The sequence below is a fragment of the Leopardus geoffroyi genome, chromosome D1, assembly GCF_018350155.1.
Source record: "Leopardus geoffroyi isolate Oge1 chromosome D1, O.geoffroyi_Oge1_pat1.0, whole genome shotgun sequence".
NCBI lineage: Eukaryota > Metazoa > Chordata > Mammalia > Carnivora > Felidae > Leopardus > Leopardus geoffroyi.
The window spans coordinates 73386033-73402439 of NC_059329.1; the positions used below are offsets into that span (position 1 = coordinate 73386033).

The 16407-nt window shown below is 41.5% G+C and overlaps 1 protein-coding gene and 1 long non-coding RNA gene across 3 annotated transcripts; one reads left to right on the top strand and one right to left on the bottom strand.

Moving 5' to 3' along the window:
• Positions 1 to 4056: 4056 nt before the first annotated feature.
• Positions 4057 to 13800, bottom strand: RPS13 (ribosomal protein S13). Of its 2 annotated transcripts, none has more exons than XM_045484657.1 (6): positions 13714 to 13800; positions 13513 to 13561; positions 13244 to 13322; positions 12261 to 12430; positions 11691 to 11791; positions 4057 to 4108 (listed from the first exon to the last, which is right to left on the bottom strand). In XM_045484657.1, exons 1-6 carry the CDS (start codon positions 13734 to 13736, stop codon positions 4072 to 4074), a joined length of 459 nt encoding a protein of 152 aa, XP_045340613.1. In that variant the 5' UTR covers positions 13737 to 13800; the 3' UTR covers positions 4057 to 4071. The 2 variants fall into 2 exon arrangements, with proteins under 2 accessions (XP_045340613.1, XP_045340614.1); XM_045484658.1 differs by lacking the exon at positions 4057 to 4108 and adding an exon at positions 10986 to 11063.
• A 52-nt stretch (positions 13801 to 13852) lies between these two features.
• LOC123601431 lies at positions 13853 to 14892 on the top strand. Its single transcript, XR_006714110.1, has 2 exons — positions 13853 to 14048; positions 14700 to 14892. It is a non-coding gene; the product is annotated as an uncharacterized LOC123601431 (long non-coding RNA).
• The last annotated feature ends 1515 nt before the right edge of the window (positions 14893 to 16407 follow it).

Here is a 16407-nt window from a genome sequence, read left to right on the forward strand (position 1 = left end):
CAGCAGAGCAGAACCTCCAGGATGACAAAAGACCACCCCTTACCTGAAGCACTAGACAGTCTCTCTGTCCCAAGCTCCCCCCCCCCCCACCATAGGTATGGCATTCCAATCCCAGCACCATGGCATCCCCATATGGGGACCACAAAGGCAATCCAGGAACCCCAACCTCCAGCCTGTTGGTCAATGCCTGAAGGAACACAGCCCCAAAGCAGCCTCCCCCACTTCAGAAACTCCAGCTGGGCTCACCCTTAGGCACACTGACTACCAAAACCAGAGAGGACAGTCCCTTGCAGAGATAGCATGCTTTCTGTTTGTCCAAGTTCCTCCTTTTCTACCTCCTTCCCCCTTATCACACTCCTGTGCAGTAGAGTTCCATGTGAGACCTAGTACACAAATGAGGGACTACTTACTATCAAAATCCTTTTGAGTGGTGACCTTCCATCCCTGGAGGAGTTCAAGCAGACACTGAAAAACCACTTGTGAAGAGCACTCCCAACCTAAACTCAAACAGCTGCCAGGTTCTGTGGACTCGACTACTGTGATCCGTCTCCCACCTGCTCCTGTTCTGGCAGGTCCTATGTGTTCCCACCCAGGCTCCGTTCCCCTTACGAACAGCAAATAGTTCTGTGTTTCCTACAGAATATTCTAGCAGCTTGGCCTGGACCTGGGCCCCCTGGGAGTTGACCTAACTCCTTTCCCAAACTTTACCACTGAGTTCACCAATCAAACTAAAATAGTCTCTAGAGCCTCAAGCTGCACACTCTCCCACCTTCATACTTCGCTCATGCTGTTCCCTCTGCCCAGAAGGCTCTTTGCTTGTGGTTTGCCCCCTCCCCACTTGCCCAACGTGATCCAGCTTAACTGCCATCTCCTCTGTGAAGTCCTCCCAAATTCTGTGATTCGTCCCTAACACTTTCTCTACACCTCTCTCTCTTCTGAAGCTAATTTCTGTCTTGCAAGGTTTGTATAATTACTGGATAATGTGCCCCTCCCCACACTGAGTCTTTTAAAGGGCAGGATCAGGTGTGAGTCATCTTATTAGCATCTGGCATGACACCGTGCCCACAGCAGGAGCTCAGTGAATGTGTGTTGAATGAATTAGTGATGAATCCAGACCCTGAACTGCTGTTCACAGCTTGTATAGAAGTAGTATTTTTCCCAAATGTGCTCAATAAATATCTGCCGAGTGAACAAACTGAGTTTATAATTATAGACCTCACAGAGACTTTTTTAAATGAGTTATGTTGGATATACAGAGAGACACAGAGACTATAAACAAAAACCCTTTGTACCCACCACCTAGCTTAGAAAAGAAAGCATTACAGACACAGGTGAAACTGCGTAGCCCCGCCCAACCCTGCTCACCTCCTCCCCGCTAAAGAGGCACACTATCCTGATATGGGGGTTTATCAGTCCCAAACTACTACTACCAGCCACAGCAACACATAATAGTGTGAGCAGCAGTATGACTGCAGGTAAGGCTGGGATGTGGCAACAGCACTTGCCTGGAGCCGAAAGGCGACTCTTATCCTTAGCTTGGGGGAATCTGAATTTTTACTTATAGGTAACATTAGAGAGAAACAATATAAAAGAGCAATGCCTAAGTTCACTTAGATTTCTGGAGATTTAAAAATATGATTGCTCTAATGGATATATTTTCATACTAGAAGTTAGCTAAAATGTTACTGTTAATAATTTTTAAGTTGATTTGTTCTAGAAGAACATGGGTGTTTGACCCCTATATCAAGAGTTGTGTGCAATAATGACTAAGCCAGCCAGGTACCCTGAACATGAGTCTTTATTCTTTGCACTCCTCACTTTAAAAAAAAAAAAAAAAAAAAAAAAAAAGCCTTGAATGAAAGATTGTGAGAGGCATCCAGGTATAGTGATAGGAACACCAGACATCCTAATGCTCTTGGTTTGAGTTACCTTTTCTGAACCATAATTTCCTCATTTTCAAAATGGGATATATATATTTTTTGAATTTATGCCAAGCCTCCTTCCAAGAATATCTGCAGTCAACTTTTTTCGGAGATGTGAAAAATCAAAAAAATAATAAATATGAGAGCACATTTAAATTATATACAAGCTGCAGGTATATGGTAGTGTTAGAAGCATCAGCAACAACACAATATACGCCACCTAGTAATGAAAAAGAGTAACTGCATCTGGATACAATTCAAACAATTCAGATTCTTGCAAGGACTACTGGACATTTGAGGAAGGCCTCCAATGTAAATGACAAACAAGCAAAAACAGAAAATGAGAGGCAGAAAAAGTTTAAGATTATCATTAATGAGGGGCACCTGGGTGGCTCAGTCTGTTAAGCATCCAACTTTGGCTCAGGTCTTGATCTCATGGTTCGTGGGTTCAAGGCCCACATCAGGCTCTGTGCTGACAACTCGGAGCCTGGAGCCTGCTTCGGATTCTGTGTCTCCCTCTCTCTCTGCCCCTCCCCCACTCATGCCCTGTCTCTCAAAAATAAACATTAATAAATACTCAAAACCCATCACTTCTGGATTGTTTTATAGTTTTACTATCATTCATAATCTTGAAATCACTTATGTTTACTGTTTCTGTATAGGAGAAATCCTACACAATCCTATATGATGGTCTACCAAGCATCTTTTCCTAACTCCATGTGACATCGCATTGGGAGCTTGAAATCAGCCATAGTGGGAGTTTTTACACCACAGAAATAGGTAAACACTACAAATCAGTGTTGTCATCCCCCCAAGAGTTAAACATTTGCCAACATACCAACACACAACACATATGCATGTGAACAATGTACACGTGTGTATACCCACAACATATATGTATATTTACACACATGTGTGTGTATTCATACAACAACATGCATATAACACCGACATACCACTGACTCTGGGAAATTAAACATATGAAGGTATTAATGAAACGCTAAGTAAAATTAGAAGATAAAGCAGAGACTTCCCAGAAAGTAGGAAAAGAGATGGACAATAGTTGGTAAAAGATGAAGAAATTAGAGGATCAGTCCAGAAAGTCTGAGCAAATAATGAGCTTCAGAAAGAGAACATAGAAAATAATGTGAAAGAAACATTAAAGGAATAATTCAAGAAAATCTTCAGGAACTGCAAGACAATTTTGAGGCTGAAATAGGTTACTTTGCAGAACAAATGAAAAAAAAATAAAATAAAACCCAGGTATTATCGCAAATCTCAGAACACTAAGCAATAAAGAGATGATCCTAAGAACATCAAGTCAAAAACAAAGAAAAGACACAGGTGACAAACAAAGGAGGGGCAATCAATCAGAATGATAACTGACTTCTCAACAGCAGGTTAGAAACAATAAGTGCTAAAAATGTTTAGAACAATGATTTCCAACCTAGACACCATTCCCAAATTCTCTGCCAATCAACAGTGAGAGTTGAAAAAGACATTTTCCAAGATCTTAGAAACTTTTTTCAACTCTTATGTGCATTCATTTAACATTTATGTGCATTAATACTGAGAACCCACTACGTGCCAGACATTATTCTAAAAACCAGAGATAGAGCAGTGAACAAACAAGGTCCTTGTTCAAATGGCTCTTCTAATCTGAAAATATGAACATGTCAGGTAGTAATCAGCACTCTGAAGAATAGCAGGATTGAGGGGAAGGAGTGCTGAGTCAGAGGGGGCCCTCTTTTACACAGTGCCTGTGAAGTTACAGTTGAATAGAGACCTAAGGGAAGGAATGAAGCCATGTGGATAGCTGGGGTAAAAGTCTTCCCTGCAGAGGAATCAACAAGGCCAGTGGCTCTGGGAAGAGTGTCTGTGAAACCAGGCCACAGGGACTAGAAAGGGTGGTGGGAGACGAACACGGAGGTGGCTGGAGGAGGCCAAGTCATGGGGGCCCTTTGTACTGGATATTTTCCTCTTGTCCCTCCAGACCCACTCTCCACCTTCTCTGCTGCCTGGGAACCTGATGTTCATGGACCACATCATCAGGCTCCCTTGACCTCTGGTTTCCTGTGGGATTTGGCCAATGGAAGGTACCTGCAATAAATCAGAAGGCAGGAGTCTTTACGGAGGGCCACAGCTTCTGTCAGGTGACCCTCCTTAGTTCCCCTGCGCTCTTCAGACTGGGGGTGGAAACGCCTAATATCTCCCCATGGTTGCTAGCTCCAGGAACTAGCACACAGTATGCCACGTGGCTTCCCTAAACCCCACTCACATCTTTGTAAACTGTTCCTTTAGTAGATTCTCGCCTAATTCCTCAATGTGAGTGTGACATCCGTCTGTTTCCTGTCAGGATCCTAACACTCCTTTATAGGCTAAGATAAGGATTTTAGATTTAATTCTGAAGGAGATGGGAAGCCACTGGAGGTTTTTGAGCCTATGGGACATCGTGTGACTTACATTTTAGATCACTCTACATGCTGGATGTTGAAAAGACCTCGGTGGAGCTCACAGGTAGAAACAGAACAGTTTAGAGGGCTTTTACACGAGTAAGGGTAGAAAGCGACTTTGGGCTAGGGTGGTTGTAGGAAAGGCCATAAGGGTTCAACTGTGGGCATATGTTGTAAAGGTAGAGCCAAGAGGATTTGGTGATCAAGTACCTGTAAGGTGTAAGAGAAAAAAAAAGTCAAGGTTGACTCAGGCTTTTTGGTCTGAGGATGAGTTGCCATTCACTGAGATGGAGATGTCTGGGGAGAGAGCAGGTCTGGGCTGCAAAAATCAGGAGTTCTGTTTGGGATTAAACAAAAGTCTAGGTGTTTATTAGGGATCCAAGTGGGGATGTTGAATATGCCAATGCATACCTAAGGCTGGAGTTCAGGGAAGACCAGATGAAATTACCTAGGAGTTGATATAAACAGAAAAGAAATGAGTTCCAAGGAGTGAGCCTTTTCTTTGGGAGCTACCAGAGGATGGTTCACCAAAAGGAGAAAACCAAGAAAGAAGACATGTGAGTATAGGAATCTGACACTAGAGGCTGGAAGAATCCCCATATTGATGAAGAAAGGGGATCCCAGACCTGTGGGTCTTAAGAGTAACCTGTCTGGGGTGCCTGGGTGGCTCAGTTGTTTGGGCGTCCAACTTCATCTCGCAGTCCGTGGGTTCAAGCCCTGCATCGGGCTCTGTGCTGACAGCTCGGAGCCTCCTGCTTTGGATTTTGTGTCTCCCTCTCTGTCTGCCCTTCCCCCACTCATGCTCTGTCTCCATCTCTCAAAAATGAATAAACATTAAAAAAAAATTTTTTTAAAGAGTAACCTGTCTGAATTGGAGTTAGAAGTTACAGGCCCTGGGAGGGATATCACCAAGAAAAAGAAAGGAAGTAAACATGCTTGAACATACAAGGTAACTACTAACACATTTTAGGTAAACATATTTACATGAAATATTAAGCATAGAATTACACATACTATATATAAGCATCTGTTATATAAAAGCCACAGAAATGTAAACCTAAAATACTGATTTAACCAAAAACTATAATTACGAGGATTCCAAGGGAAGAGGTATAAAATAAAATGCAAAAAATCCTAGTATAAAAATGTTAGAGGAACTCCACACTTGTGTGTATCCCAAAGAATGGAAAACAAGGGCTCAAAACAAGTACATGTACATGAATGTTTGCAGCAGCACTATTTAATAGCCAAAAGGTGGAAGCCCAAATATCTTTCGAGTGAATGCATAAATTATGCTTATAGGCAGTGGAACATTACTCAGCTATAAACGTACTGACATGCTATGTGAATGAACCCCCAAAACATGATGCTAAGTGAAAGCCAGACATAATAGATCACATGTTACATGAATTCCATTTATTTGAAATATCCAGAACAGAAAGCAGATTGGTGGTTGCCAAAGGCAGAGTGAGGTGGGGAGAATGAGGAATAACTGTATGTATGTTTCTATGTATGTATGTATATTATTTGAGAGAGCGTACACATGTGCAAGTTGGGGAGGGACACAGAGAATTCCAAGCAGGCTCCCCTATGTCAGTGAAAAGCTCAACGTGGGGCTCAATCTCACCAACCATGAAGATCATGACCTGAGCCAAAATTAAGAGCAAACCATAGGCTTAACTGACTCAGCCACCCAGGTGCCCCAGAGTTAACTGCTTTGAGTGTGGTTTCATTTTGGGGTGATAAAAATATTTTGAAACTAGACAGGGTGATGTTTGCACATTATAAATATACTAACCACCACTGAACTGTTCACTTTAAAATGATGAATTTTATGTTATGTGAATTTCACCTCAATTTTTTTTTAATTTACTTTTTTGAGAGAATGAGCAAGAGAGCAACAGGGGAGAGGCAGAGAGAGGGAGAGAGAATCCCAAGCAGAATCTGTGCCCAAAGCACAGAGCCCGATGTGGGGCTCAAACCCACAAACTGTGAGATCATGATCTGAGCCGAAATCAAGACACCTAACTGGCTGAGCCACCCAGGCATCCCTCACTTTTTTTTTTTTTTTAAAGGAATGTTGTTTAAAAATAAGAAGGCATAGGGGTGCCTGGGTGGCTCAGTCAGTTGAGCATCTGACTCTTGATTTCAACTCAGGTCATAATCTTGTGGATCTTACAGTTCATCAAGGGATCAAGCTCAGCATCCCTGTCTGCTTGGGATTTCCTCTCCTCTCTGCCCCTCCCCAGCTTGTGCTCTCAAAATAAACAAACAGTAAAAAAAAAAAAAAAAAGAAGAAGAAAGCATTATATGTTAAGAAAAAAACAGCTGAGTTTAAAGTAGTTTCTCTAGACTTCAGACTATGAAAGGGAAGATTGTTTTTAGTTGTCTGGTAAAATACTTTTATTTTTTAAAAGCATCTTTTTTTTTTTTATTTACTTTTGATAGCAAGAGAGACAGCACAAGTGGAGAAGGTGGCAGAGAGAGAAAAGGAGACACAGAATTCAAAGCAGGCTCCAGGCTCCGAGCTGTCAGCACAGAGCCTGACACGGGGGCTTGAACTCACGAACTAGGAGATCATGACCTGAGCCAAAATTGAATGCTCAACCAACAAGCCACCAAGGCACCCCTGTAAAATACTTTTATAACCACACATATGCATAATTTTGATTAAAAAGTAGTAAGATGAGGGGCACCTGGCTGGCTGTCAGTGGAACATGTGACTCTTGATCTCAGGGTCTTCATGAGTTTCAGCCCCATGCTGGGCAGTTTACTTAAAAAAAAAAAAAAAAAAAAAAAACACTTAAAAATCATCTTTCCTTTAAGTGATACATGTTCATTTTACCTTTTATCTTTAAAGTAAACTCTATGCCCAACATGGGGCTAGAACTCACGAGGACCCCAATATTGAGTTGCATGCTCTACCAAGTAAGCTAGCCAGGTGTCCCAGAGAAAAGATGATTCTTTAAAAAATGTTTAGTTTTGAGATAACAAGTGGGGAGAGGCAGAGAGTGGGGCAAAGGATCTAAAGCAGGCTCTGTGCTGACAGCAGCAAGCTCCATGTGGGGCTCAAATTAAGGAACCATGAAATCATGACCTGAGCCAAAGTCAGACACTCAACCAACTGAACCACCCTGGTGTCCCAGAAAAGATGATTTTTAAATGAAGAGAACAGTTCTTGAAGGAAACCTTCAAACCCTAGCTGCTCACATATGGATAGATTTGGACAAATAACATGTACATGCTGGTTCCAACTGTGTCAGAAAGTTTCGTTTAAAAAGGAAGAAATGTCTAAGTCTGAAAGATGGATGAAGACCATATTAAACAGAAGGGGAAGCAGAAAACACAATTTATTAGACTGATCTGTTTTTTTAAAAAGAGATCATAAAGAAAAATCATTAGGGATTATAAAATTCTTAAACTTCTACAGCAAAAATACCACAAACAAGATGGAAAGACAAAAAACATTGGGGAAAATATTTGTAATACTTGTTATAGGTAGGATTAAGAATAACAATGTTCTAGGGGCACCAGGGTGGCTCAATTGGTTGAGCATCCACCTTCCGCTCAGGTCATGACCTCATGGTTTGTGGGTTCAAGCCCTGTGTCAGGCTCTGTGCTGTTAGCTCAGAGCCTGGAGCCTGCTTCGGATTGTGTCTCCCTCTCTCTCTACCCCTCCCCACTCGTACTCGGTCTCTCTCAAAAATAAACATTAAAAAAAAAAAAAAAGAAAAAAAGACTACCAATGTTCCAAAAGAGACAGACTTTATAGGGCATGAATAGGCAATTCACAAAAAGGAAAGATTAAATATTCATTAATCAAGTAAGTAAAATAGAATAAAACAAAAAACAGAATATCCTTCTTAAACAAAAAACAAGTTTTGAGCCTGGGTGGCTCAGTTGGTCGAGTGTCCAAGTCTTGATTTCGGCTCAGGTCATATCTGTTATGGGATTGAGTCCACACTGAGCTTGGAGCCTGCTTGGGATTCTTTCCCTCTGCCTCTCTCCCCTGCTCACCCTTTCTAAAATTAAAAAAAAAAAAAAAAAAAAAAAAAAAAAAAAAATTTGAAAGGTACCTGAAGAAATGACACTCATGATGGACTTTTTGATAATTTTATCAGTAGACTTTTGAAATGCAGTTTGGCAAAATATAAAACATACATGCCAAAGTTCCCATTCCTGGGATTTATCTCAAGATAACAAGGCAAATTATAGTACATAGCACCATGGAATACCAAAATCAAGACATAACCAGCAAAAATGATGAGATGATCTATGTAGTAAGATGCCCATGTACCAAAAGTCTTTGGAGTATCTTAACAGGTAGTTACCTGGAGGGATGTTCACCAAATCAATTGCTAAAGTTCTCTGAATGATTCAACTACTGCTACATATTAACTTCATATAATCCTCATAGTAATTTAGAGATTTATTTAGTTTTTTTAGAGAGCACACATGCGCAAGCTGGGGAGGGGCAGAGAATCCCAGGCAGGCTCCACATGGTCAGCGCAGAGCCTGATGTGGGGCTTGAACACACAAACCATGAGATCATGACCCAAGCCAAAGTGGGACAACCAACTGAGCCACCCAGGTGCCCCAATATTCTTTAGATTTTACCCCCATAGCCTTCAAGTGGCAGAGCTGTTGCTGAAGACCAAGTTTGACCCCTCTGCTCACAATTTAAAAGAATTGCAGATGTTTTTACATTTTGTTTACTATATCAAATAAACTCATTTTTTAAGGCATTAAAAACCTACTTGCAGTTGTATTTGCAGTAATTCTGGGGGTGCCTTGGTGGCTCAGCTGGTTAAATGTCCAACTCTTGATTTGGCTCAGGTCATGATCTCACTATTTGTGGGATTGAGCCCGGTGTTGGGCTCTGCACTGACAGCATGGAGCCTATTTTGGATCCTCTCTCCACCCCCTCCTGCTTGTGCTCTCAAAAAATAAAAACCTTAAAAACAGTTGTAGTTAATTGTTGGCTTGATGGTAAGAATCACAAATACACAAATACTTCTTGCAATTAGAAAGAAACCTAGGGGCACCTGGGTGGCTCAGTTGTGTCTGACTTCGGCCTAGGTCATGATCCCAAGTTTGAGTTCAAGCCCCGCGATGGGCAGTGCTGATAACTCAGAGCCTGGAGCCTGCTTAGAATTCTGTCTCCTTCTTTCTCTGCCCCTCCCCTGCTCATGCTCTCTCAAAAATAAATAAATGTTAACAACAAAAAAAGGAACAAAATCTATACATGCTTTGAAACATCAAATGTCCCACCTACTATTAACTAGTTTTTGGTCCAGAACCATCATTACCCAACATCTGCATAGCTACCTAGGGATTCCAAGGGATCGTGCTGGGAGTTACCTTGTTTTACTTATTCATCACTCTTGGAAATGTTTGCCTTACTCGTCAGATTGATTCTTGGTTTATGATGGTTAGTCACTTTTAAGACATGAACATGAACACAAAGGATGAAAAACTTAAATCTTTAACACCAGGTAAGAATTGGGTAAAATACTGCAACACACGGTTTCCAATTATTTGTGAGCCCATTAGAAGGGGGACTGAATCAGCTTGCATGCCCAGCATAGAGCTCACAACACCGGGTAGGTGAATAGATGAAGTGCTCTGAAGAACAAGGCAAGTCACTTGGTGTCTGTAACCCCAGAGCACAGTACTCAAAAGGCAATCAATGCTAGCTGATACTAGTCTCTTGAAAAAGGGACTTCACCTAATAGTGTGATTTCAAACACAACTTTGATTATTGCTTAGGGTAAACCTTAAGAAAATAGCTTATTCAGTGTATCTATTTAAGTGATACACACTTAGAAAACAGGCAGTACATAAAAATCACCTACTTTAACGTTTTCTGAATTCTGAAGGAACATGGCTCCATATACCAGCCCGACGTACAGCTTATCATTTACCTGTCTTACAATCTTCAACAACTCACTCATGGTTCCAGACTTGCCTCTTTTAAACAGGGATACCCACATACCTCATTAGGTTAAGAATTAAATACTCTGAAAACACCCAGCTGAGTGTTTATTTAACCCTCCAAAAGTTGCAAGGCTTAGTGACCTGGGTTCATCTCACCAACAGTTCTTCTGGCTCCCTGATTCAGATGAACTGTGCTTACTGTTATCTGAATCCCTTCTTCACCTTTAAGCCTTACCAACAAGACTGGGATCAAATTATCAGGTCTTCCTTAGGACCCTTCATACTAAAGACGTTCCTCCTGCAGAGAAACTTTCTTGTGCATTTCTTAGTAGACTGCCACATACACTACCGGGATAACATTCCTCACAGGTCTACCTCAGTCTTAACATCAAATGTACCGAAAATACTTAGAAACATTTTTGCCATGACATCAAAACAAGCCACTGCTTTCCTAGTTTCTTCCAGTTCTGCCACTCCCTCCCACATTTAACCACCCACCAAGTTATAAACTGCTCAGCTAGTTGAGCGGTGAAGGGATGAATAGATGGGTGCTATCTCATTGCTCCCCTCAAAATCACACTTCTCATTGTGCTACAACACTTCCACATCAAAAAACCAATACATATGAATCGATGATATATATACTTCTAGGGAAAGAAAATACAAACTATGCTTCTTGTTAGACAATGATTTTATTGCTTGAGCACATGGTCAAATTTATGCAACCAGGGCAGAGGCTGTGGATGACTCGCTGAAAAGGAAAAAAGGAGAGAGAAGAAGAGTTGGATTATTATAGGTCCCCCATATTTATTCACAGACTCTAACACCTAGCAGAGCTATTTTCAAACAGCTAAAATAAACCACAAATACATAAAATGCACCAAAATGCCAAGGTTCCTGAATTAGTTTATTGTGTTGAAGCATGAGGAACAAAGATGCTCACTCATCTAAGGGAGAACCGGCCAACATAAGGAAAAACCCTTCTAGTGAAACCTGTGAATGTTTGGAAATTAATCATCATAATGAGCTATCTATGCAAAAATGAAGACAACACAAAAACAAGGAGCAGAGCTATGAGCTGAAACTTTATCCACTATCTAGAAGTGATTCAAAGGGCTTATTCATGTTTTAAATCAGGGGTCTGCAAACTATAGCCCTTTGCTAGCCTTTGTAAATAAAGTTTCAGTGGAACACGGCCATACCCATTTGTTTACGTATCGTCTATGCTGTATTCCTCCCAAAATAGCAGAATTGAAACAGTAGTTGACCATATAGCCATGGCCTAAAACATTCACTAACAGGCCTTTTACTATAGTTGCTACTGTGTTTACTATATGGCTAATGTCTGTTCTTATTAACAAAAAAGGTTAATACTTACTATTTCCAATTTGGGGGGAGGACTCGTTTGGTCTTATAATATCGAGCCAACCGGTGAATACGGCTCTCGATAAGAATCAGTCGGAATTTAGCATCCTTATCCTAAAGGACAAATTATAAAGATTTATTCTTATCCTAAAAATAAAGATCGACATAATTTAAGAAAACTCCCTCAAAACAATAATCAAATATTATTTTAACAAAAGAATGTATAGATACCATGCACTTTTAAGTTACCCAATGCCCTGTAATAGAATCCTAGGCTAAGGTTCATGTGGCTAGATTAAATCCTTAAGGGAATTTAAGGCTCCTCAAAATTTTAACATGAATGATTCGCAAAACTGTGCAAATAAAACAAAACTCTACAAATAAATAACTCAACATTTTCAATCAAGTGATATACTGCATCTAGAGGAGCCAAAGCCACCCACCTCCTGCCAGTCTTTTCTGGTAGAATTTTTATTTCAAAGCAACTGTGGTGTCACAGTTTGTGTTTCAAGCCTCTTTAGGAAATTCAAATCAGATGCACTACAGTTTATTGAAGCTCATACAAACAGTTCCATTCTCTTACTTTTCTGTTCCTCTCAAGATGCTTTCGAACAGCAACAGCTTTCTTAATCAAATGGTAGAGGTCCTCAGGAAGATCAGGCGCAAGTCCTTTGGACTTAAGAATTCTCAAAATTTTATTGCCTGTCACAAAACGTACTTGTGCAACACCATGGGAGTCTCTCAGGATCACACCTGAAAAAAACAGTAATCTAAATCCCCCCCGCCAAACACAGAACTGAAGCATGTGATGTCAAGGCTCTGAGATCAAGTCATTATCCACGTTTTCCTCTGTGAAACAGGGTTCCTTTTGTATCACAGAAAAACAACATGAGAATGCATGTAAAGCTCACTCAGACATCCAAGGTCGGTTTACCCAGCACTAAGGAAAACAGTTCCGGAGGAAACTGCCAATGCTGGTGCTTATCAACAGAGTGAACTTGATGGATTATAGGCCACCAAAGAAATCAGTGAGATTCCCACGTATATTTGCTTAATAATTGAACTTGGATCAGACATTCTTCTGAGAACTTTACATACATTATTAAATCTCAAAATAGCACCATCTGAGTATTTTACAGTTTATTATGTATTTCCCCTTTTGTGTGATACCTCTGGCTAGACTAATTATATAGTTGCACGGTGCCTCAGTTTCCTCAACTGTAAGATGGAGAAAACTTCACAATCATTTGAAAGTACGGCAATCAGAATTACGTGAAGTCATTATATATAAAATGTATAGAACCATTCAGCCAGGAATAACTAACTACCTAGCGCATACTAAGTACTCATTAAATTTTGGCGAGCACTTTAACAATTCTCCCGTCTTCCAAATTAAGAACTTGAGAGTTCAATAAACAAACACTTGACCGCGGTCATCAGCGGTAAAGCCAGGAAAACCAGCAAAAAGTTTTTAAAGCACGTATGCGACACGTTTACCCCCAACGACTTTTTCAGCAAGTTACACGAAGGCAGGCGGAAGGAGCTACATTATATATATACACCCACCGATCTGTGAGGGAGTCAGGCCCTTTTTGGCCAGTTTGTAGATCTGCTCCTTCACGTCGTCGGACGTCAACTTCAGCCACTGTTTAGGGAAAAGAAACTTGCCTTAGAATGAGAAACCAGGGATGGTACCGAAGCACAGAGGTCTTTACCACCCTCCAAGAGGAGCTCCTCACGCACACATGGCCCCCACGCCTCGGTACCGCTTCTCCCGAGCGACGGATAGTAGCACCCCTCCCCGACTTCTCCCGTGGTCTCCGCAAGCTACTTACGGTGGGCACGCTGCGGCGGTAAGGCAGAGCCGACTGGGACAGGCCCTTCCTGGGGAAAGAAAGTCTCGGAATAAGGTGGTGGTGGTGGTCAGTGCCACAATAACCTACAACATCAACCCCTCAATTCGCTGCCCACACGCCCCCCTTTTCCCCTCACCCCGCGGCCCGAGCTTTGCAACCCGCTCAGAAACCCGAGCTCACCCGGGAGCGTGCATGCGACCCATGATGGCGGCGGTCAGGCAGCAAAAAAGAGAGCGAGGGTAGGAAAGCCGCAGGAAGCTACCCAGCACACAGGAAGTGACCTCACATACGTCCACCCTTTTCGCATGCAGGAGGCGGAGCTACGCTGCGTGACTCCCGGCGTCCCCTGGCTGCATGTCCCGAGATGCATTTCAGAGTTGTGCCCCACGATTCCTCCAGGTGCAGGACTACGTATCCCGGCATGCATCGGTCTTTAAGGAGGCTTCTGGCCAGAGCGGGAAATTAAGTGCGCCGTTAGACTTTCTGGAAGAGCTGTCAGCGCTAAAAATGTACAGGTTCGAATCCCCGACTGGGAGTGAGGGTGGAGCACCTACAGTTTCAGGGATTGGTGGATTTGGTCCCTGCCCCAGAAAGGCCACCGAATTTGGGCGCCTGAGGTTCAACTATGCAGTTGTTCATCCATTCACCAGCGCCAGCTCTTGTCTCGGTACTAGCTACGTCACAGTCTTTCTCTGCCCATAATGAATTCACAATTACAATACCCTGGTAGTAAGTGCTACACTGGAAGTCATGGTAGTTACCACGCAGCCACCGCTATCACTTTTTAAAGTTTATTTATTTTGAGAGAGAGTGTGTGGGGGAAGGGCAGAGAGAGACTCCCAGGCAGGCTGCATGTTCAGCACAGAGCTCACCTTGGGGTTCCATCTCGAATGTGAGATCGTGACCTGAGCGTAATACAAGTTGGACACGTAACCAGCTGGCTGAGCCAGGTGCCCTGAAACCTGATTATTTTTTCAAGACAAAAAAAAGTATTAGATCTAAAAAGTTACTGTTAACACATTTATTAAAAATAGAGGTTCAGTGACCAAAGGGTCTTTAAGGGTTGAACTTTTAAACCTTTTTTGAGGTAAAATTCACATACTATAAAATTTGCTATTTTAACCATTTTGAAGTGTACAATTCAGTGCCTTTTGGTATTTTCACAGTATTATGCAACCAACCATCATCAATTCCAGGAATTTTCATCACCCCAAAAAGAAGCCTTGTACTCTTTAAGGAATTACCTGCTAGGCTCCACTCCCCCACAGGCTGTGGCAACCACTAATCTGCTTTGTTTCTATGGATTTGCCTATTCTGGACATTTCATATAAATGGAATCATACAATATGTGGCCTTTTGTGACTGGCTTCTTCATTATCATAAGGTTTTCAAGGTTTGTCCATGTTGTAGCATCTTCGTTACTTTTTGTGGTTAAATAACATTCTATATGGATATACCACATTTTATTTCTATTTGGCCATTATGAGTAATGCTATGAACATTTGTGTACAAGTATTTGACTACCTCTTTTCAAGTTTTGGAAATATATATACATATATGTGTATGTATATATATATATATATATATATATACATACACATATATGTGGTAATTTTAACTTTTTGGCAGCTGCCAAACGTTTTCGACATCAGCGGCACCACATTACGTTCCCACTAGCAATGTATGAGGGCTCAAAGTTCTCCACAGACTTTTTTAAAATTTATTTTTAATGTTTATTTTTGAGAGATCACGAGTGGGGGATGGGCAGAGAGGGAGACGCAGAACCTGAAGAAGGCTCCAGGCTCTGAGCTGTCAGCACAGAGTCCGATGCGGGGCTCGAAGTAACAAACCGTGAGATCATGACCTGAGCAGAAGTTGGACACTTAACCCACCGAGCTACCCAGGCGCCCCTCTGCATAGACTTAAAAATAAATAAATGCCTTTATTTAGTAGGTTCCATGCCCAGTGTGGGACTTGAACTCACAACCTTGAGATCAAGAGTTGGATGCTCTACCAACTGAGCCAGCCAGGAGCACCCTACCACTTTTAAATTCTAGGTATCCCAGTGGGTATGAATTGGTATCTCATAGTAGTTTTGAGATATGTAGAGCCTGCTTGGGATTCTTTGCCTCTCTTTGCCCCTCCCCGTCTCCTAATTAAAAAAACAAACAAACAAACAAAAAACCTCTGGTCCAATCCAAGGTTACAAAGATGTACACCCATGTTTTCTTCTAAGAGTTTTATAACTTTATGTTTAGATCTTTGATCTATTTTGAATTGTTGCATATGCTGTACCGTTCTTTTGCATGTGGCTGATTGTCCCATCACCATTTGCTAAAAAACCTCTTTACCATTTTAATGGTGGCAGTCTTGTGTCTTTCCTGGATCATGATTCAAACAAAAATAACCAAATAATTGTTCTAGAAATGAAAAATAACCAAAACTAAAAACTTGATGGAGTGGGCGCCTGGGTGGCTCAGTGGGTTGAACATCTGACTTCAGCTCAGGTCATGATTTCATGGTTCATGAGTTTGAGCTCTGTGTTGGGCTCTGTGCTGACAGCTGAGCCTGGAACCTGCTTGGGATTCTGTGTCTCCCTCTCTCTGCCCCTCCCCCACTCATACTGTCTCTTTCTCTCTCTCTCTCTCTCTCTCAAAAATAAACATTAAAAAAACTTAAAAAAAAAAAAAAAAAACAAAACCCAAAACTCAATGGAGGACTTAAAACAGTTGGAGAGAAGTAGTAAATTTGGAAAGGAAGTCACAATAAATTATTCAGAATTGAAGAAAGATTTAAGAATCCTAAAAAAAAAAAAAAAGAAAAAAGAAAAAAGCCCCATCCTAGTTAATACAGATAAAACAAGATTAGCCTAAG

Coding starts and splice junctions, on each gene's coding strand:
- RPS13 (XM_045484657.1), bottom strand. CDS start 13,736: ATGGGTCGCATGCACGCTCCCGG. Junction 11,792..12,260: donor ATCTTGAGAGGAACAGAAAA/GTAAGAGAATGG, acceptor TTTGTCCTTTAG/GATAAGGATGCTAAATTCCG. Junction 4,109..11,690: donor CTCCCCCCAAATTGGAAATA/GTAAGTATTAAC, acceptor TTCCACCCCCAG/TCTGAAGAGCGCAGGGGAAC.